Raw genomic sequence first — 23,801 nt, 5'->3', positions numbered from 1 at the left:
GCAACAGTGATGTTCCCCTGTAGTCGTATCTACTGTGGGTGGTGGTGGAGGTGTGTGGTGGTCGTGGCAACACACAGTGCACGGCGAGATCATGAGCTGATATCACTCCACCACAGGACGACCACACGGCCTCCTCTAGTTACACGCGCCCTCCCTCCTTCCGTGACCCTACCCTCTACCCTCTGAGAGAAGCGATGGAACTGGAGGGATGGGAAGAAGTACTGATGGAAATGGGTAATGGGGTGACGGATGGGGGGTCGGTAATTGGTTGGGTGGCCTCTTACCTTCTGAGGAGTCTCCATAAATTGAGAGTCATTATCATTATCATTATTATTATTATTATAATTATTATCATTATTATTATTATTATAATTATTATTATTATTATTATTATTATTATTATCCTTATTATCATTATTATTATCTTATTATCATTATTATTATTTCTACCGTATGTAATAGGAGGAAACCTATAGTGGGGACTCGTACAGCTCAATGGCTGCTCTCCACGCTGGAGCAGGATAAGCTGGACTCCTTTTGGTCATGAAAATCGTCAAAGTTGTCGCATTTTTTCTCCACCTACAGTGATACAGCCTCGTCGAAAATGACTTCCCAGTGGACATTCTCTCCCACTGAACAACTCACCAATCACTCAGGCCATAGCATATGTCACACGACTGACATCCACTTCCCACATCTGTAACAAAAACACATAAGCAACACATACAATATATGTCCTCAGAACACTAAAAGGCACCAGACTCGAACATGAGAAAGGATCTCTCAACATCTTATTCCAAACAATTCATCCGCTCCAACTCTAAACTACGCCTCACCTGCCTGGACGTCCAACCTCTCGAAAAGCAAATATAACGAACCTTCAAATCACATAAAACAGTGAGCTCAGAACTATTACTGGCTGCTTAACAACCACAGACATTCAACATCTTCACCGTGAGACAAAGTTCCTTCTAATAGACTCACCTCAACATGCTCAACACTCAGTTCCATGGGACAACACCAGACCTCCCTCCCTCCCACCCTGACTGATCTATAGCTAATCACCGACTCCCCAGTAGAAATGAAAAGTTGACCCCTGCCTTCCACTTCAGTAAACTCTACTCAGATCCCCCCACTCGTCCACACTAAAACAAACATAACAGTGAGAAAACACACACACACACTGAAATAACCCGACATGCACTAAACAACCGACCTCCCAACTCAGTCTCAAACTCCAACCCACCAGACATACACCCGTCAGAAACCACACTCCCCAGACAAACACGAGTCACACTCCCCAGACAAACACGAGTCAGACTCCCCAGACAAACACGAGTCAGACTCCCCAGACAAACACGAGTCACACTCCCCAGACAAACACGAGTCACACTCCCCAGACAAACACGAGTCAGACTCCCCAGACAAACACGAGTCACACTCCCCAGACAAACACGAGTCACACTCCCCAGACAAACACGAGTCAGACTCCCCAGACAAACACGAGTCAGACTCTCACGCTTATGGTCTGGACATCATCCATGACCACATCACAACAAACACCGTCTCAACATATCCCAAGACCCTTCATATATGTCCACCATTACTACCATAGAGAAGACACCGAACACTTACTGCACAGTTACTCTGAACATAGACGCACACACATCACAACACTACGACCTATGGTCCCAACCAGAAGACGTGGCCAGCTTCCAAGGCGCTACAGGAACCTCATAAGGATAAAAGGGACTCCTGGGAAAGAAAAGTACATATATATATATATATATATATATATATATATATATATATATATATATATATATATATATATATATATATATATATGTAAAACCTTGAAATGGTGCGGACGATTTTTTCCCAATTATCAAACAACCATTATTGAGTGAACTCCCCATTGATAGCGTCGAACCAGTGTACTGTAATATCAGAGGCGAGAAGGACAAACCAGTGTACCGAGTGCGCCAGTGAGGCAGACAACGTGACAAACACACTCCTCTGTTGCCACAGCCCACTCATGACGCAGCGCAACCACCCACAGGACACACACACACACACACACACACACACACACACACTACTGGACACTGGCTCCAGCCTAAGGAGAGACCAACTTAACTCGGGTACCAATGAAGTAAGTGCGGGTACCAGTGAGGTAAGAGCGGGTACCAACGGAAAATTTAGCCGATTGTATGACAGAAATGTGAGGTGATAAGACGGTTCTCAAACGTAAGCAACTGTCTCCACGTGACACACACACACACACACACACACACACACACACACACACACACGAGGGAGATGTTCGAAGAGATGAGGCCCCACGAGCGTAAAACTTCCTTCCCCTTCAGTACATATTTGGTAATTATACAGAGAGAGAGAGAGAGAGAGAGAGAGAGAGAGAGAGAGAGAGAGAGAGAGAGAGAGAGAGAGAGAGACGCAGGTCAGGGGAGAAATCTGGTCGTGGACTGGGGTTGACCGGTAGAGTAACCCCAGCATTCTGGCCCATGACCATTGCTCTTCTTGATCAATTTAGTCTTGCCTGAGGAACTGGACTTCTAAACGAATATGTTTGCAGATGACGCCGAAAGTCAAAAGGGTGGTCTAATGCATGACGAAATCCTCTACGAGTAAACATAAAAGGTCCGAAGCTGCAGAATTGTGTGTGTGAGGACGTGAGAGTTATACATCGTCCCTAACCTGTGGCCAGAGTCCCACATCAGGAGAACAATTGAGATGACAAACTGTCTTCAGGCAAATATTACAAGTGCAGTGAAATTCATGGATAAGGAAATATTCACCAAGTTCTTCACATGATGCATTGGCCCGACACCAGAATGTTTCTCAAGAATGGTCACCGCACTTAAGAACTAAGGAAGAAGGTACAGATGAAGGCGTCGAAGGTATTAGACCAAAAAGAGCTGAATTACATGGAAAGGTTAGAGGCTTTAAATTTGCCCAACATGTAAAAGAGAAGGGTAAGGGGTGAGCTGATCACAACCCTTAAATTTTCAAGTCAAATTGCTCAAGTGAACAGAGAACAGTTCTTCGAGAGACGAAGGGAGAGAACAACCTGAGTGCATAACACGAAAATAGACAATAACTTGTCACAAAGGACGTAAAGAAGTACTTTTACACCATGAGGGTAGTTGATGAATGGAATAAACTGAACAATGATACTGTGAATACTGACAGCATACATTAGTACAATAAGTTTAAAAGATGAGGTCCCACATGTAGAACTCCCTCCCCGTACAGTAAGTGGTCCCCCAAGTGTAGAACTCCCTCCCCGTAGAGTAAGTGGTCCCCCAAGTATAGAACTCCCTCCCCGTACAGTAAGTGGTCCCCCAAGTGTAAAACTCCCTCCCCGTACAGTAAGTGGTCCCCCAAGTGTAAAACCCTCCCAGCACAGTAAGTGGTCCCCCAAGTGTAGAATTCCTACCCCGTACAGTAAGTGGTCCCCCAAGTGTAGAACTCCCTCCCCGTATAGTAAGTTGTCCCCTAAGGGTAGAACTCCATACCCTAAAGTACAAACAGATAACTAACAATAAAAAATAGAGGGTAATTACTCGTGCAAGAGCCTCCGTGGTGTAGTTGTCAGCGCGGCAACCCCATCTAACAGGCTCACGTTCGACACCCGGGACAGGGTAGCCGAATCACAGACAACTTAAATGTTCATCTTCCCCATGGGGCACAATCTACCAAATGGCACCTGGCGTAAGCTAGGGTGTGTATATGAGCGTATATACACATGGTTAAGACATGGTAGATGTACATAGTAAAAGACGGGGCAACACCATAGCAAACTATAATCAAATTGTAAACTAATGAATACACCTTTCACATTCATCAAAATCCAATTATACGCCACAGAAAAAAGTGCGTGTTACCGATGTAAAAATCTATATATTCACGGACACGCATGCTAATATAAACATGAAAAGCCAAGGGCATGAGTTTTTTTCTCCTCTCTGGCTTCCACAGGAGGTGATAACCCACGACCAGGCAGGCGCCTCTGACAACACTTGGTACAGTTGGCAGCCCTGGTGGTACAGGTCTCCCGTCACTTACAATCGTTCTAAGTCACAGATAGATACGAACAGCTCTTGATTCACCTCAGTGTTAGGATATTTATAGCCGAGGCTGGAGCCACTTTATCTCAAGATGGAAGTCAGTCGAGTCGTATACAACTACCAGTACCGAACCTAGGTATACTCGCCTGAGCTAGTCTTTAGTTTACATCGACTAGCTAGGTGTTCGCTGGGGGAAATTATCACCAGTGCGGGAGACTGGACTTTGGTCCGTGACTATGCCTGTCCCTACCCTCACCCCTGGACCTGAACCTTGCCTCATGACCCAACCTGTTCCTCCTGACTCCTGGGGCTCAGCTGAGCCTTGCTCCCTGACGTAAGCACCCCCACCCTTATACCCAGGACCCACACCTCGCATGCTACCGTTACTCCACCGTTACTCCCAATTTACGACGCTCTGGGGAGGTTTTAACAACGGCTCTGACGTTATCTGAAAATGATATCACTTATCTTTACTTCTACACTTATTCAGCCTCTGATATCCATTCTATTTATTCTAGGTAAGGTTAGGCTGGTTTACATTAGGCTAGGATTAGTGGGTTAAAGTATAACCCTAACCTAACCTAGGCTAGAAAACAAGAGGTGGGAGGGGGTGCTGTCGAATCTTCAGATGATCCAGCACACATATATATGCCACACAACTGTTAAATTCTTTTTGTTATACTTAGTAGATAAGTATTGTTCCTACAAGACTACGACCCTGATCTACATGGCTACGACCCTGATAACTAGGGCCCGCCCTGATCACTAGACTCCGCCCTGATTAACTAGGCTACGTCTGTCGTTGAGGTGGTGTGCGACCTTGAAGAGTTGTATGGGCGGTGTGGTTACCACGGGTTGTGTAATAATTTTATTGTCCACAAGTCGTGAATGGAAGTGAAGGATTACTGTACACCCATCTTCCCTGTAGCCTAGCCATTCCTTCTTGTAATCTACCTTGTCTTATTTAGTTCTCCATATACATGTTTTACTTTCATTTCATTGATGGAAAATGTCTCTACTTGTGCTTACATAAATTCGTCTTCGTGCTTCACAGAGGTCAGTTAGTTCCTTTCCAATTACAGTTTTGAGGGTTCTTATTGACAACCCAATGTTTCAACATCACCCAAGTGCAAGTTTGGCTCTGTCATACTCATGGAGGCCTATATAAAGAGGAATCATAACATGTAGTTTGAATCCCTTGAGCAACAGTTTGAATATTTGTCACTGGCTTCAGACACTATGTTAAACTCTGATCTCAGGGTGTTAAGAGCAAGTAATGAGGAAAAAGAACCTGAGATAATTGTACTGTCTGTGGCAGAGTTCTAAAATTTTTCTCCATTCTATTACCAATGGGCTGGATCACAATGGCACGCCGCCTGCCCTCCCATTGGCAGAATCGCGTGAACCGTCAGTGAAAATATACTGGGTTGTGTTATTTTCAGTTTGGAGTTTCAGTACATGTTCAAGAACACTGGTCTTGGCTAAGTGTTGAACAGTGCCACAGCTGGTTAACTCTTTCTACAATGGCACAGCGATGTAATGTAACACTGTGATAAACATTCGCATTCGGATTACTTTAACGTTCAAATTCTTTTTTTTTCCATGATGACACATATCATCTCATGAGTTCTGGTAATGTAACTAGTCAATGTAAAAACCATCTTAATCATCGCTTCATAACATCATAAACAGCAGGTACTTATCGTACTTCAAGGCATGGCATATGATAATCGCCTATCAACTGACTTTTGTGCTTATTTCATCTATTAATAGATGGAAAAAGTACGACAGTCAGTTGTTTGGCGAGTATAGAGCCATGGCTTGAAACTACAATTACCCGTTGTCTACGATATATGGAAGTGGTTATAAATTGACGATATATATATATATATATATATATATATATATATATATATATATATATATATACATATAAAGTACGACAGTCAGTTGTTTGGCGAGTATAGAGCCATGGCTTGAAACTACAATTACCCGTTGTCTACGATATATGGAAGTGGTTATAAATTGACATATATATATATATATATATATATATATATATATATATATATATATATATATATATATATACATATATATATTTTTTTTCATACTATTCGCCATTTCCCGCGATAGCGAGGTAGCGTTAAGAACAGAGGACTGGGCCTTTGAGGGAATACCCTCACCTGGCCCCCTTCTCTGTTCCTTCTTTTGGAAAAAAAAAAATACACACACACACACACATATATATATATATATATATATATATATATATATATATATATATATATATATACACACACACACACACACTATTTCCCAAGCTTGCGGGGTAGCAACAGGAACAGACGAAGAAATGGCCTCATTCGCTCATCCACTTTTCTAGCTGTCATGTATAATATACTGAAACCTGAGAACCCAAGCCACAACCAGGCCTCAAAGACCGCTTCATATATATATAAATATATATATATATATATATATATATATATATATATATATATATATATATATATATATATATCCCTGGGGATAGGGGAGAAAGAATACTTCCCATGCATTCCCGCGTGTCGTAGAAGGCGACTAAAGGGGACGGGAGCGGGGGCTAAAAACCCTTCCTTCCTTGCATTTTAAATTTCTAAAAGGGGAAAAAGAATATATATATATATATATATATATATATATATATATATATATATATATATATATTATATATATATCAATGCTTTCCAACAGCAAGGATTCGAAGCCGGCACCATTACTAGTAATCGAATAGTCATTTCCCTATTAGGGGAGATCATAACCAAGCGGTTAGCGTACCCAGCAATCACGCAAATGGGTTGCCGGGTTCGAATCCCTGCTGTTGGAGGGCATTATGTGTTCTATGAAAAGAGCGCCTTCATATGCACTATATTTGTATGCTACAAATGAGAAAACACCAGGAATATGAAATGGGAAGGTCTTGAAAAGCAATTATTCTGCTTGAAAAAACTCATCTAGGAGGCTGTTAAACGGCCTTGACCCACATAAGGCTCATGGTCATTAAAGTGTTTCTTAATACATGCTGAAGGTTTGGGAAGATAAGACTAACGGGCCACTCGAAATATTCACAATGTCATTGGAGAAGATACAGAGAGCCAGGGGAGTGGAAGAGGATAAAGGTCGCATTTGTGATTTTTGATACGAGGCCAGGAAGTGGCGCTGAACTTACAAACCAGTGTGTCTGAAAAGTGTGGTCTGTAAAACATTGGAAAAGATGATCAAAACGCAAATGGATGACTACTTCCAAAAACACACTATCTGAGAAGCAACACGAATTTACTATGGAAAGGATATCCAACTTAACAGATTTCTATAAAAGACATCGTCTTCGGCAAAATTACGGCTGAAATGTGTGTATCTAGCCTCCCAAAAAGCATTTGACTTTACCATATAAAGGGCCGATAAAAACAACTTGGATCTGTGTGGAAAAAATAGTGAATGCTGACAGCACACAAAAGTTAAAAAAAAAGTTGTATGATAAATTTCAAAATCCCTCTTCAGACTGTATAGACAGGTAACTACAACCATTCGCCGTCAATACATAACAACCTTTACTACTACACAACTGTACACGGGTAACTAGACTATCAAATTATATAACATACACAGGAGTGGTTATCTAAGAAAACTAAATGCATCTCCTTTCCTTGCTCCACTTTACTGGTGGAGTTATCGGCATCTAATATACATGGAGAAAGGTTGCCGCATTTACTGAGAAACAAACGCATAACAGGATTAAAAAAGAAAGATATAATTTGACTAAATAACAAGATTTCAGGCGTGAGTCCTATTAAATGTCTCTTGTCCTTGCTTTTCGTCCACTTGTGTTCCATGGCAATATATCTAGGGGGCAGTCCCCATAAAATACCTACAAAGGTCTTTTGTGTGCATAGGTTCATTTATTTACTCACTGATCATGCTCTCTACTATTACTTTTTCTATTTTTTGTTACTCAAACAGTTTATAAAACTTTTTGGGGTAACCAAACTTTTTAACACACTGTTTAGGGTGTGCAAGGCGACACAAAGCCTACTGTATATGGTACTTATATGACTCGAGGAGTACACTCCCCAGTCTTCCAAGGTTGGTCGGTTGGTTATCTGGTCTCCAAGCCTATCTTTCACAGGGTCATCAGAGTCATTAAGTTATAAACAACACCCGAAAAATCTTTAACATTTTACAGATAATTCTACAACCACATGCATGTGGCGTTTTGCTAAGTTAATCCACTGAGCAATACATTATGAGCTTGGCTATACACATGAACTTGGCTATACTGCTAAACTACTCACAAAAATGTCACACGAACTAAACTGAACAAACTAGTATAGCAACTAGGCTAGGATGTTCTGCACTATGTTAATATTCTGTACCATGTTAATTCAATTAGACTACGCATATTCTGTACTATGTTAACCAGACTACGCAAAGTAAATCAGTTAACCAGAGGTTTCGCTGTAAAAGATTGTTCTGACTAGTCACTAAACTACACATCTACATTGCTCAAAATAAGAATTCATAATTACACGAAATACTTTATTATGTTGTTAACTAGATTACGCAAAGTACCTTGCTATGATCCTGATATAATCCTGGGCTAACGACTATACTAAGCGTGTTAATAGACGACGTAAAGTACCATACATCAATTAGACGACGTAATCAATTGCACGTAAAGTTGCTAGGCTATTATAGACAACGCAAAGTACCTATTAGACCTTGCTAGGATGTTATACGACGCAAAGTACCTATTAGACCTTGCTAGGCTGTTATACGACGCAAAGTAGCTATTAGACCTTGCTAGGCTATCATAGACGACGCAAAGTCCCTAACTAGGTCAAAGACTAGTCTACACAACGCACCTTAGTGGGCCATTAACTGGCCTATGAAAAGTATCAAAAATACAGGCAATTAATCGACATACGCAAAATACATGACAAGCTATTCACTAGACTACGCAAAGAACTTAACTGTCATTACCTAGCCTAAGCAAAACACCTATATTATAGACTATATCACGCAAACTGATAAGGTACATTAACTAGACTAAGCAAATCAAACTAATTACGTTATGTTACTTAACCGAATAGGCTACATTCATTGGGCGGTGTTCCTAGGCCATGTTGCTTAGTAACAGTCCCTGAGCGGTGTTACGCAATACCTAATGAGCTTTCAAGATCATATCAGCAAGATTATGTAGGACTGAAATGTTTGGTGGAAACCATGAGCTAATTAATCTACATTGTAGAGAACTGGCTGTATGAAATAGGTTGTACATGGATGTTTCAGGTGAAATACAAACCTGTTGCTTCGCATGAACTTTTCCTTTCCATCTCCTTGGTCTTAACACACGAGCACGATCGAGTCACTCAGTCGGTAAGGCCAAACGGGTTCTGGTCGCACAACACAACAGTAAAAGTTGTTACTGACCTCTATGTACGTCTAAGCCACATCAGGTTCTAATATGAACTTTAAAAAGTTTCTTGACCTACAACAGGTTCATGTTATGAACGTCTAAAATTCTTTTGATCCCCATTAAGACGATTATATAACTCGATCACTGATCATCTTCGTAAAGCTAAGCCTCAACAATAAGAGGTCGAACATCTTAGCAATAATGAAGGTGTAATTCCTCCCCAGAGGTGTTTCAAGAGAGAAAAAAAAAACTTACCTAGCACGTGGATCATGAAGGAGGCAAAAACGACCATCCAGCCCCAGCCTCCGTCCGGAGGCGTGGGCATGGTCTTGACCTCCTGCTCAGCCTCCCCATCGCCCTCCATGTCGCCCTTTCTCGGCTGCGTCTCGTGTTGGGGAACAGTCATCCCTGGGGCTGCGGGTGGGGCCGGCCTCCCACTCTCCAACTGCGTAACTTCAAGATAAGTAATGCCAGTTTTCTATGGTCACGTCTGCTTTATATGGTCCGCGAGGTTATTTATAGTCCCTGGTTTGACATATCACTATTTTGAATCGGTGGGATTAACAGCGCAGGGAATCACTCCGGTGAACCCAACGTGCGACAGAACTTTCACTTCCACTTTCTGCGTTGGGTGGAGATGGCAACGGCGGGGCAAGGCACACCATACGACACTCAGATAACACAGTAGCCCTGAGCTGTGGGGGAATACTCTTAGCTCTGGTTTATCTTTTTTAAACCAGGTCGTTATTCAGGTTGTCGACGACCGCGGCGCCAACGGGACTCCGTTACGCTCACCCTCGAGGCTGCTAAAACGCAGCTCGACTTCTCACAAGCCTTTAATCTTAGGGAGCTGCTTTGGGTTTGAAGGAGAAAAAACCTGTTGGATATCTTGATGTGTGGGGAGTTAGTTGGACGGCTTCAGGAATGTGTTTGTGTCCTAGAGTCGTGACAGCTCTAAATATAAGTAGAGCGAGCAGCGCCACGAAAACAGCTGATTGCTGTAAACAAAGACTGGACACAGGCACATCGGCTGCTGCCACCCGTCACGAGGACGTGGCACTCAGGTCTGCTGCATCCCTCACATATACCTTCTGCAGGCTGAGGTTTTCATCCATGCCATAGGTGGATGATCCAGCATATCTTGGCAGGAGACCAGACCTGTCAACATGAGCCCAAAAGGAGCTTAGGTGACGGGGGGAAAAAATACTCTTAATTCTTAATTTCGGTCGCACACGACCTGACCTGGTCTTGTGTTATCTGTCTACCATCGACCTGGGAGACTGTGGGCGCCTCTGAGCGTACTACACAGTCATTCAACACCAAAAATCGATGAGTAACTGGCGGGTGCAGAACTCCAAGGCAGCTACGTCAGCGTGGTTTTGGATCTTTACCATGCCGGGCGAGGTGCAGGTGCAGGGCCGCTTCCATGTGCTTTGAACACAACGGCGTTACCTGCTGAGCAAATCACTGTCTTATATCACCGGTGAATGTAACGTTCCTTGTACTGGTTGGTACCCGGGGAGCACCTGCCATGTCACACTGTCGAAATAAGACCCACAACCAGGAAATTTACGCCTCCTGCCTTGCTTTATATATAGAGTCAACTTTTACCCAAGCACTTCCATCACTGGTTCCTCACAACTTCACTAAACCACAGGGTCTTAACACCACGACCCTCGGGAACTTCAAGACAAAGGAGTTGTGGCACATGGATTGTGTCACGGCGAGCGAGTGTTGCGTGCTCCAAACCCAACCAGTGCCAGAGCTGTACTGAACCCCCGCTCATCTGCGTCGATACTATCTAACCTGCACCCAGCCCGGCCACCAGCCAGTGGGCGGGGTGTCGCTGTTGACGGCGGTCGCGTTTGTGGTGACGAGGGAACTGGCGGTGACGTGGTCGTCTTGGCGGTCGTGACGGTGGTGGTGGTGGTGGTAATATTGCTCATGTAGGTGGTTGTGGTGCCGGTGATCGTGATGGTAGTGGCGACGATTGTGGTACTAACTGAAGGCAATGATGGTAAGGCGGTTTAAATGCTGAGTCGTGCCGGCGACAGCGGTCGTGGGGCCGGCAGCGTTGGTCGTGCAAACAGCGACAAAGTGGCGATGGTGGTCATGGTGGTCGTGCAAATAGCGACAGTAGTGGCGATGGTGACGGTGAAGACTGGTCACTGTGGCTACGGTGAAGGCCGTCCTGGGAATGATGATGGGCACAAGTGGTCGTGGCGGCGACGGTCGTTCCCATCACCTGGACCATATTGAACCAGACCTTGTTATGTAGAGTGTCTGGTTCCCGCCACCTGGACCATGATCCATCAAACTGTATGTAGGGAGAAAGGTTCCCATCACCTGGACCACGATACATCAAACCCTGCTACTTAGTGTGTCTGGTTCCCATCCTTGTGAAGGATGTGTGGTTCCCATCTACGTGACCTTGGCTTACTTTTTGTTTAGGTTGTCAGGTTCCCATCACCTAGACCACCTTATGCAATGTCTTTGGTTCCTATCACATGTACTATGAGTCCATCAAACCATGCTATGTCGAATCTTGTTCCCATCACCTGGACTATGGTCTAACAAACCTTGTTATGCATGGTGTCTCGTTCCCGACACCTGAACCAGCATCCTTTAAAACCACTGTGGGATATCTGGCTCCCATCAACTTGACCATGATACACCAGACCTTCGTGTAATGTGTAGTTCCCATCATCTGGACCATGATAGGTCAAACCTTGTTATGCAGGGTATCAGGTTCCCATCACCTAGATCATGGTCCGTCAAACCTTGTTATGCAGGGTATAAGATTCCCATCACTTAGATCATGGTCCGTCAAACGTTGTTATGCAGGGTATCAGGTTCCCATCACCTGAATCATGGTCCATGAAACCTTATGTAGGGTACCATGTTCCTATCACCTGGAGCATGATACACCTAACCTTGGTGTGTAAGGTGTGCAGTTCCCTTCACCTGGAACGTGATACACTTGACCTAAAGTCTGTATCATCACGGGTCCCATCACACACAAAGACGTCCATGATTTTTCTCTCATAATTTCAACATCTGTTCCTTGTTTATGAAGCCTGTCTGCGTTTTCCTCTTGTATTATTATTACCTCTGGTGTCTGGAATCATATTATCTAAAGCTCATGTCTTCACATCCCTCCACACTTCCGAGGGTTGTTTAATATACACTTTTATATCTACATCTAACGACGCTCGGACTCGGAGAAATTATGAAAGTGTACGTAATCCAAGGCTGCAAGGCAACCAAGTCTTTTATATATATATATATATATATATATATATATATATATATATATATATATATATATATATATATATATATATATAACCATAAACAAAGTTACTTTAACGAAGCTGTACAATCAAGAGGACGGAAAGAGGTGCAGAGTGTTCAACCTTACTCTACTCTCTCTCGAGTGCAGCGCAGCATTAGAGCAGCAGATGCCCCATAAAAAAGGATCCTGGGGCTATATAATATATATATATATATATATATATATATATATATATATATATATATGATTATGCCTGATCGATGTTAAAGTGCTGATGAAAAATTACGTTTTCAAGGCTGTTTCACTAGGAGTACTAACTCATCAATGAACTTCTCACTCCAAAGGAGTTCACATTATCCTGCTACTAAAAGTGGCGCAACCGTAGGCTGCAGGAGCCTTCAGAAAGATATTCTTGGTAACACCATGATTCTTCCTTAGCAAGAGGTCCTGAGGTAATTATTGAAAGATAAATGCCAGTGGTTTCTTCATTTGTTTTCTGAAACTAAATGGCAAGAGGAAAGCAGATATGCAAACGAGTGATGTTATTGCTATACCATCACTGTAGTTGGCCTGGGTTGGGATAGCTTCATCTCCAGCTTGCGTGGTGCAGGTGATGGCTAGGCTAGGGTGGTGTAGATGTGGCTAGGTTTTCGCTGGGTGAGAGGTATCTAGGTTAGGTTAGCCTGGTGTGGGTGATGGCTAGGTTAGTACTGTCAATCCTACATATAACATGGTCAAGTGGTCCCCGCTTATCGTTATATTTCAGGTTCAAACACGAATAAATTGAAGATAACTTTGCGTTCTATATTCGAAAAGGAAATTCGAGATAAATGAAATTCTAATAAACATGAGAAGCCGGAGACTCTTAAGTAAATAACAGCATCGAGTGTGTATGTTACAACAGCTTTAAGTTTCACGTTAGCGTTAGCGGGAAACTGAATGACGCAATACAGCCAGACTGATGGAACCATCAAGCCGACGTGGGGTTCCCGAGCCGCGTTGACGCCCCCGCCCGGCGCCACGGCCAAGTCTGGCGGGATAAAGTTTGGTGAGGCCATTTTACTATAGAGTTATGTAAACAACTGTAATTTCCGGCCTTTCTAACATTGCATAAAATCTACAGAGTGAATGTACAGTAATGTTGAACGTCTTGGCCTGTTTAAAGGCATGACCACGGGTTTTGAGTGCACGTGGTAGACAGTCAAAGAATGTTTCATTATTAATATGAAGTAGTCTGTAGAAGTAGCGTTACTATGCGTATGTGAAAATAGGTATTGAATATGTGTTCTTTGTTGCCAGGGTCATATTACTTTGGCCATGATGATATGATTTTAAACTAAATTAATTGGAGCCATGAACAGAAGTCCGTGAAGGATAACAAGTCTTCCCTAAAGCCTCTCATGTTTGTGTCTTATAAATCCGTGAGAGATACAGAGTCGTCCACTACACCAGGCTAGAGGAAAGGTACCATGGCAAACCCTCTTGTAATCAAATGAGAACCAACAGCTCAGTGTTAATGGCAATGCATTTCTTTCCGGTCCTGACGACTATTTAAATTTTGAGCATGTGGATTTAGATTACTTTTTTCGAAGTCACCTATGTAATTAATGTTCAGGACTAAAGTGACATCCTCAGAACTAATATTTATAGATTATTACACCGAGAACCAGATCTTTCGAACGTTATTTCGGAAAATTTAGTTTTAATCAGTTTTCGCGGTTCATTCTGTAGGAAACCTCAACTTAGGCCTTGAAGATTTACTTTAAAACATGGAATATATTTGTAATTCTAAATCTTAGAGCAAACTTTTCCTATATATATATATATATATATATATATATATATATATATATATATATATATAATTGTCCTTCCATCTCGGCGAGATGCGCCAGGAACGGATATACAACAGTCATTTACACATGTCCAGACTTCAGGTTGTGTGTCATGAACTAAAGTCAGAGCCTGTAACCCACACCCTAAGCACCACAGAGCAATCCTCAACCGCTCCACAGGTCCTAGGTCGGAACATTAAGAGCACGTAATGCACGCCTCTCTCTCTCTCTCTCTCTCTCTCTGAACCTCCCTCAAGTTCTGACAGGTAATCTTTTAATAATAGTCTCTTCATTCATCCTCTCCAAGTCTCCATATGTTCGATCTATCTCGTCACACCCTGAAAGGCCAGACTGCACTCACTACCCTAGTCTCTTTGACAATGGCCTACACATGATCCACTCGCTCACATCACACATCATCCTCAGACGTTTCACAACAACACATACGTTCTCTTCCTCTCCTTCACGTTCAGGGACAAAGATTCACATTTGTGAACTCCTCTGGAAAGTGCTGTATCTTCAGACAGACCCTTGTCTTGTCTTAGCAGCCACTCGTCTACCTCAGGAAAGTCGTTCCAAGCCCCAGACGAAAGGTAACCAGGTGTATTCATATCGTCTGATTGTTTATACGTCTTTTTATCTCGGAATCAACAATGTCTATCAGTTCGTACTCAAGAAATATCGATTAAGGCAGATATCATCATCTTGAAGCAACAGCCAATACTGGACCACTTTAACAACAGATTGCACATTCGTCAGCTGGGGGGAAAGTTCCATTGGTAGATGACTCACATGGCTTCTCTGTAACAGTATCTTTCCAAGAAACTCACTTAGCCTTAAGTATAACATTTCATTAGCAAAAATACAGCACACTTAACAAAATATGGTAGAGCTCAGTTTGTTAACAACGTATGTCGTATATGCGGAAATATTCGGTCCGGAAAAGGGGGACTTGGCAACTCCATTTGCTTTCCGCCTGAGTATAGCGCAAACTGGCAACTGTTGTGTTGATCATTGATTACATGGAATGGATCACGAGTCATACTCCTGCAGGTGAGGCCGGTTACACGTACTCCTTCCCTCTCTTCCTCTGTCTTTATGCAGGTGTACATATGGGAAGGGGAGGGGGAGATAAAAGCGTGCAACTCAAGAGATGGTTGGTATACAGGGGTCAGGTGCGTGCGTGTGTGTGTGGCAATGTATATGTGTTTGGGTTAGGGGGCAGACAGACAGGTGTGGTGTTGGAGGTCGGGAGCAGACAGACAGGTGTGGTGTTGGAGGTCGGGAGCAAACAGGTGTGGTGTGAGGAAGGTGCTGGGTCCAACTGTAAATGTAACGAGGACTGGGGGGGGGGGGGTCTGGTTGCAGGTGTGTGACGAGGCAGGTGTACAGATGTGTGGGCCTCGGACAAGCCTATAGTGGCCTCTACACAACCACATGATCAATATCAACTGGAAAGGCCAGTAATGTATAGTTCATCATGACTACAGTCTGTGTAGGACTACCTCCAGCAGAAAGACCCACCAGCAGGACTGCTCTCCTGCACGACAACCCACCAGTAGAACTACCAGCGGAACACCTTACCAGCAGGACTACCCTCCAGCAGGACGCCCTCCAGTAGGAATTACCCTCCAGCAGGACTAATCTTTCAGCAGGACGCCCTTCCAGTAGGAATTACCCTCCAGCAGGAGCCACCCTTTCCTCCTGCAGGTACTCCCCGCCCCAGGCTGGTTGGGAACGTCGTCAGCAACAACTGTAAACCTTCGTCAGGAGATTCTGGAAGCGAGTGTCGAGGGGTTGGCCAAGTGTTGATGTGGTTGGTGCCAAGTGTCAGCCTGGCACCCGTGGGGGGGGGGGGGATTGTGGGGCCAGGGTGTGTTGACCTAAATAATCTCTTGGTCATGTGTGTGTGTGTGTGTGTGTGTGTGTGTGTGTGTGTGTGTGTGTACCTGCTGGCCAGCACAGCTCATGCTGAGGGTGCAGCTACACATCCCACTCCCCACCACGAGGTACATGTCCCAAGTCCTTGCACGCACCAGGTACATGACCCAGTCGCTGGCACCAGGTACATGTCCCAGCTCCCGTCTTGACTGCTCTTCCCGGCAGTGACGTCAGTCAACACAGGGACTCCATGAACCAAAATAATTGCAAAATAATTGGATCTTCAAATGTCCCAGAATACTGTCAATCCAGTCATCTGTCAAGACGGCCAGAGGACAGTGAACTGAGAACCCTGTGAGTGTGATGGGTCAATCTTGACAGCTGAGGGTAAGGAGAGGTCACACGTAGTGACGTCCACTTGACATTCTAAAGATGTCAAGTGAGGAAGGAAGGAAGGGAGGTGTTGCTTATTGGACAAGACTCTGGTCCTGGTAGTACACAGTGTTGTACTGTTGACACTAGGTCACACTCTGGTCCTGGTAGTACACAGTGTTGTACTGTTGACACTAGGTCACACTCTGGTCCTGATAGTACACAATGCTGTAGTGTTGACACTAGGTCACACTCTGGTCCTGGTAGTACACACTGCCGTAGTGTTGACACTAGGTCACACTCTGGTCCTGATAGTACACAATGCTGTAGTGTTGACACTAGGTCACACTCTGGTCCTGGTAGTACACACTGCCGTAGTGTTGACACTAGGTCACACTCTGGTCCTGGTAGTACACACTGCTGTACTGTTGACACCAGGTCACACTCTGGTCCTGGTAGTACACACTGCTGTACTGTTGACATCAGGTCACACTCTGGTCCTGGTAGTACACACTGCTGTAGTGTTGACACTAGGTCACACTCTGGTCCTGATAGTACACAATGCTGTAGTGTTGACACTAGGTCACACTCTGGTCCTGGTAGTACACACTGCTGTAGTGTTGACACTAGGTCACACTCTGGTCCTGGTAGTACACACTGCTGTAGTGTTGACACTAGGTCACACTCTGGTCCTGGTAGTACACACTGCCGTAGTGTTGACACTAGGTCACACTCTGGTCCTGATAGTACACAATGCTGTAGTGTTGACACTAGGTCACACTCTGGTCCTGGTAGTACACACTGCCGTAGTGTTGACACTAGGTCACACTCTGGTCCTGGTAGTACACACTGCTGTACTGTTGACACCAGGTCACACTCTGGTCCTGGTAGTACACACTGCTGTACTGTTGACATCAGGTCACACTCTGGTCCTGGTAGTACACACTGCTGTAGTGTTGACACCAGGTCACACTCTGGTCCTGGTAGTACACACTGCTGTACTGTTGACACCAGGTCACACTCTGGTCCTGGTAGTACACACTGTTGTAGTGTTGACACCAGGTCACACTCTGGTCCTGGTAGTACACACTGCTGTACTGTTGACACCAGGTCACACTCTGGTCCTGGTAGTACACACTGCTGTAGTGTTGACACCAGGTCATACTCTGGTCCTGGTAGTGCCAGTGTCCCTCAAACCAGTGCCATCGGAGGCATGGGGTCGACTCCATCATAGTAATGATCTCGTCAGAGATGAGAGCCTTGCGTTGTATGTATTTATCTCATGAATCATTACCATCAGTCTTAAACTACCCTCTCTACCGCTGCGTAAGCTTGAACATCAAAGACATGTATTCCCATATTTTCTTTTGCTGAGAAGACACTCACTCCTCACGGTGATAACAACTGTTAACAGTTTACATGAACCACAGACCCTCCTAAACCCAACACACTCATCACTGGCTAACTGATGACTACCTCCAATGGGTCGTACTGACAGATCACATGGTCATACGATACACACACACACACGCGTACATATAGGAGTATATTCCTACGTTATAGGACCTCTGGGGATATAGCCGATCCCCCAGCTGATGGATCATCTCTCGTCGTACGGCATCAGGAGTGCCCTAGCTGCCTAGATTTCATAAGAGGGAGGTGGCAAAGGCGCGGCTGAAAGAGCCATCAGTGTGGACCCCTGGTACGTTTCAGTGGGCTGGAGGTTCTCCTATCAGGTAACAGTTCCCAGTGAATGAATTACTGACGTTTTGTTCTACAGGACGTACCCCACGGGTGTTGGTAGCCATGTTACAAAAGCGAACCTGTAACTCATGGTTCTTGATGCTGTGAAGGTTTGTACTCGATTCCCCTGAAGGTGGTCAACCCGGTGAGGATAGGACACCCATGCAGGTATGGCCCAGGACATACGAGCGTCCGTGGACCGATATAATTCTTGGGCCGTTACAGACATGTGGCATCGGCTCTAATGTTCATGTATAGTGCTGTGGATAACATTGTAACGCATTTTTACGTTTCGTTGTTGTTGTTCCTGGGTAATAAATGCCATTTTCTAATTGATTATGTGTAAAAAGTAAAGAAAATGGCTATTATTCCCTGGAAACTTCGCTTTGATCAGGACAGTGATTTTTCAAATTCACTTTTCAGAACATTCGAGATAGATTCAGTGCTGAGTAGCTGACACAACGTTTTTGAAGTTTCCAGTCATATCAATACAAGTCAGAGAGGGAGGGAGACGTTGTAGATCCAGATTACAATTTCAGAGTTGCAGTTGAGGAGAGAAACCCATATTAACCCATCAAAAAGACGTGAACGACTTGATCAGAGATCTTGGTCTCACAAAGTCCAATGCTGAGCTTCTGACGTCCAGGCTCAAGCTGTGGGTGGACCTTGTTGCATGAAGGTGTGCAACTCGCAGGTCAGAGGCAGCGTCGTAACCTAGGTTTTTCCAGCTCCTTCACCCGTCAAGATGGGCTCTGCTTCTGCCACAATGTAAGCAGTCTGGTCGAGGCAATGGGAATCGCCTTGTAACCCGAGGGAATGGCGCCTCTTTACTGACAGCTCATCCAGGAGCCTCAAAGCCAGCTGCTCCATAACGGGAACAAGTACTCGTCTCTTCCCCCTGGCTCACTCGGTGTACCTCAGTGTCATGACCTTGCTAGACGCCCTGAAGTATGATCAGTACTGCTGGGAGGTCATCATCGGAGACTTCAAAATGGTGGCATTCCTCACGGGTCTCCAAGGCGGTTTTACCCAGTTTCCTCGCTATCTTTGCCTTTGGGAGAGCAGGAGCACCACAGCGCACTACCACAGGCGGACTGACCACAGCGGAACAAATCTTCTATAGGGATGAACAACGTCAAGTGGGAGCCACTGGTGGACCCCCAGAAGGTGTTGATGCCACCACTGCACATAAGATAAGGCCTTATGAAAACAATATGTCAGTTCTAGATAAGGAGTCTGCAGCCTTCACGACTTCTTCTCTACGCTATTTGTGGCAAAGGTGAATGCCGGTGTCTTCGCCTGACCACAGATGAAGAAGATCCTGGAGTGCATGGAATTCCCCAAGAAGCTCACTAGGAAGGAGGAAGCAGCTTGGTACAGCTTCGTCGCAGTGGCTTCCTGGGCAACCACAAGGACGAAAACAGTGTGGAGCTAGTTGAGACTACGGTGAAGAACTACGGCAAAATTGGCTGCAGGATGACCCTTAAAGTCCACATCCTTGACACTCATTCTGATAAATTCACGGAGAACATGGGAGCGTATTCGGAGGAGCAAGGCGAGCGCTTCCACCAGGCTATACTGAACTTTGAACGCCGCTACCAAGGAATATACAACGAAAACATGATGGGAAATTATATTTGCAGTCAAATCCTGAAAGCAATTTACAGTACGATCATAAATCTCGAAAAACTTCTCACTTTTAAATCTTGTGTTCACTTGTTTAATATTAGTTTAAACACAAGTGTGGGGTCTGAGTGTATGGCAGGTGTAGGGTGTATGGTAGGTGTAGGGTCTGGGAGTGTAGGGAAGGTGTACAGGTTTAAGGTCTGGGGTGTAGGGCAGGTGTATAGATGTTCCGGTTCACCAATTTTTTCCAGGTACGAGTCGTTTGGGTGTGACGACCCTCCTGCTTGGCAACATCACCAGGAACCTAACAACATCACCTGGCAACACCACCAGGTACCTGACATCACTAAGAACCTAACACCACCACCAGGAACCTGGCAACATCACCAGGAACCTAACAACATCACCTGGCAACACCACCAGGAACCTGACATCACTAAGAACCTAACACCACCACCAGGAACCTGGCAACATCAGGAACCTGCTTAACACAGTTTATAGACAAACAAGTTACGAAACGAAGAGATCAATTGTACCAGAAATTTACGAATTCATAGGAAATAAATCTTGAAAAAGATGACCCAATCAAACGCTTAACGAAACTAAAGGACGAAAAAACAAAGGCTAACGAGATTGATGAAAATTCAACGACGAGAGCATAAAGCAAGTAACTAACGACATCAAAGGGTTAACGAAGACCAGCGGGTGAACAAAACTCCGGCATATTTTCTTTTTTTCCACGAGTTCATTCTATATTTTTCCCTAAAAGCTCAGCCTGCCGACCGAGTGAATTTATCCTGTCCGCTTGAATGATCACACGTCAGGGGGATTACAAAACCAGTCTGATTAATGATCTGTTTCAACAGTTTTCTCTACTTCACAATGGGAAGCTGCCAGACGTAGGAAAGACCCTCCCCCTCCCCAACTGAACTCACGAGAGAGAGAGAGAGAGAGAGAGAGAGAGAGAGAGAGTAAAAACAAAACAATATTACACGAGGTTCCTGTTTTTTTCCCTCAACTACTAAGTTTTTCTATATTTCTGTTTCCATATGTTGTATTTAGACTGTACCCAAACTAACCATCTTGATTTTGTTAAATGATTCGTTTATATCTTTCCCACTTTAATGTGCTATGTTTTTTATATTTTGTTGGCGTTTTCCAAATCATTTCCTGATTTTGTGACGCAGTTTTTTCTCATTTTTGTAGATTCCTGATGATGCCTCTGTGTAGGCGAAAACTTGAAAGTAATAAATAAAGAACTAAGGACAACCGGTGCTTAAGTGCATTGGAGAACATAATTAAGATTAATAACTTTTAAGATATGCTATTGTATTCAATTGTATATGCATTAGAGAAAACCTACTCGTTTCCCAGCGCTACCTCGCACACATGAGGGGGGGAGGGGGATGTTATTCCATGTGTGGCGGGGTGGCGATGGGAATGAGTAGAGGCAGTGTGAATCATGTACATGTGTATGTGTGTGTGTGTCTGTGTGTGTATATATATGTGTACATTGAGATGTATAGGTATGTATATTTGCGTGTGTGGACTTGTATGTATATACATGTGTATGGGGTGGGTTGGGCCATTTCTTTCGTCTGTTTCCTTGCGCTACCTCGCAAACGCGGGAGACAGCGACAAAGCAAAATATATAAATAAATAATATATATACATATATATAATGTATATATAATAATAATAATAATAATAATAATAATAATAATAATAATAATAATAATAATAATCTTCCACTACCACAGCCTCGAAAGTACCCACTGGTCTATTGTTGTTTGACTTCCTTTGTATAACTCATTACTCGCTCAAAATAAAGCGTTGGGAAGACAAAATAAAGAAAATTCCTGATTTTTGTGAAATTGAGGAAGTCAACAGTATTCTAGAAAACAGCCTTACTTAAACAAAGGAAAACTGGAGAAACTTGAGAAAAAGGTGTATATATGTATATAAGACGGTTGATATACCGTAACGCACCATTAAGTACGTTATCATCTACACTAATATTCAATATATATATATATATATATATATATATATATATATATATATATATATATATATGGAGAAAAACTGGAGGAAGTGAAGTGTTTTAGATATCTGGGAGTGGATCTGGCAGCGGATGGAACCATGGAATCGGAAGTGGATCATAGGGTGGGGGAGGGGGCGAAAATTCTGGGGGCCTTGAAGAATGTGTGGAAGTCGAGAACATTATCTCGGAAAGCAAAAATGGGTATGTTTGAAGGAATAGTGGTTCCAACAATGTTGTATGGTTGCGAGGCGTGGGCTATGGATTGAGTTGTGCGCAGGAGGATGGATGTGCTGGAAATGAGATGTTTGAGGACAATGTGTGGTGTGAGGTGGTTTGATCGAGTGAGTAACGTAAGGGTAAGAGAGATGTGTGGAAATAAAAAGAGCGTGGTTGAGAGAGCAGAAGAGGGTGTTTTGAAGTGGTTTGGGCACATGGAGAGAATGAGTGAGGAAAGATTGACCAAGAGGATATATGTGTCGGAGGTGGAGGGAACGAGGAGAAGAGGGAGACCAAATTGGAGGTGGAAAGATGGAGTGAGAAAAGATTTTGTGTGATCGGGGCCTGAACATGCAGGAGGGTGAAAGGAGGGCAAGGAATAGAGTGAATTGGAGCGATGTGGTATACCGGGGTTGACGTGCTGTCAGTGGATTGAATCAAGGCATGTGAAGCGTCTGGGGTAAACCATGGAAAGCTGTGTAGGTATGTATATTTGCGTGTGTGGACGTATGTATATACATGTGTATGGGGGGGGGGGTTGGGCCATTTCTTTCGTCTGTTTCCTTGCGCTACCTCGCAAACGCGGGAGACAGCGACAAAGTATAAAAAAATAAAATAAATAATATATATATACATGTATATATTATGCAAATAGTTGAAATTCTCAAAGTATCCTTCCCTGCTAAATAGCTTTGAGTAATCACAAGGAACTAATACCGTTTTACGTATTCCAAAAACTCGATAAAATGTCTATCAGGGTTTTGATCTAATGCAACAAATCTAATGTCACAAACACCTCTTGTATTAGTAGCAAATTTATTACACGTTTATACAAGAGATTTATTCATATACCCCTGCAACGTTATGTCCCCTTACCGCTGTGGAACACCTGTGACCATACCATATAACCACTTCTGACCAAATAGTAATAATATTATCTTTTCTATGCTGGGTCAACTCGTCTCACGTCTCCAGATACTGGTAGTGAGTGTTGGTTGGCCAGTCATGGCTGCACCAACCAACAGGTAGGTAGGTAGGGCCACCAATACACTCCTTTCCGCACCCCGGCCATTGTTCCCGTGGGAGGTGTTCTACCATCTCCACAGTACCACATGTTCCTCACAGCTGGCGGGACCTGACCTATCACGTGGTCGTGTCAAGGATGTAACGCCGCTGGTCATATGGTCTACCAGCAACGTGGGTAAGCAGGCAGTAGGGTGTCTGCACGTGCATTGCG

The 23,801-nt window shown here is 43.9% G+C and overlaps 1 protein-coding gene across 4 annotated transcripts in view; it reads right to left on the bottom strand.

Annotated features, from left to right (window-relative positions):
• LOC139749613 (monocarboxylate transporter 14-like) overlaps positions 1–23,801 on the bottom strand; it is a 154,212-nt gene that overhangs the window by 119,933 nt on the left and 10,478 nt on the right. Inside the window, exon 1 of one of the 4 annotated variants that reach the window (XM_071663742.1) lies at positions 9,808–11,346. The exons of the other annotated variants lie outside the window; for them this stretch is intronic. Within the exon in view, the coding sequence (XP_071519843.1) occupies positions 9,808–9,958 (151 nt within the window). The 5' untranslated portion in view covers positions 9,959–11,346. Of the gene's footprint in view, positions 1–9,807; positions 11,347–23,801 lie in introns of those variants that run through there. 4 annotated transcript variants of the gene reach the window in all.

The sequence above is a fragment of the Panulirus ornatus genome, chromosome 7 (assembly GCF_036320965.1).
Source record: "Panulirus ornatus isolate Po-2019 chromosome 7, ASM3632096v1, whole genome shotgun sequence".
NCBI lineage: Eukaryota > Metazoa > Arthropoda > Malacostraca > Decapoda > Palinuridae > Panulirus > Panulirus ornatus.
The sequence above is the reverse complement of the archived record's forward strand: the minus strand, read 5'-3'. Positions and strand labels throughout refer to the sequence as shown.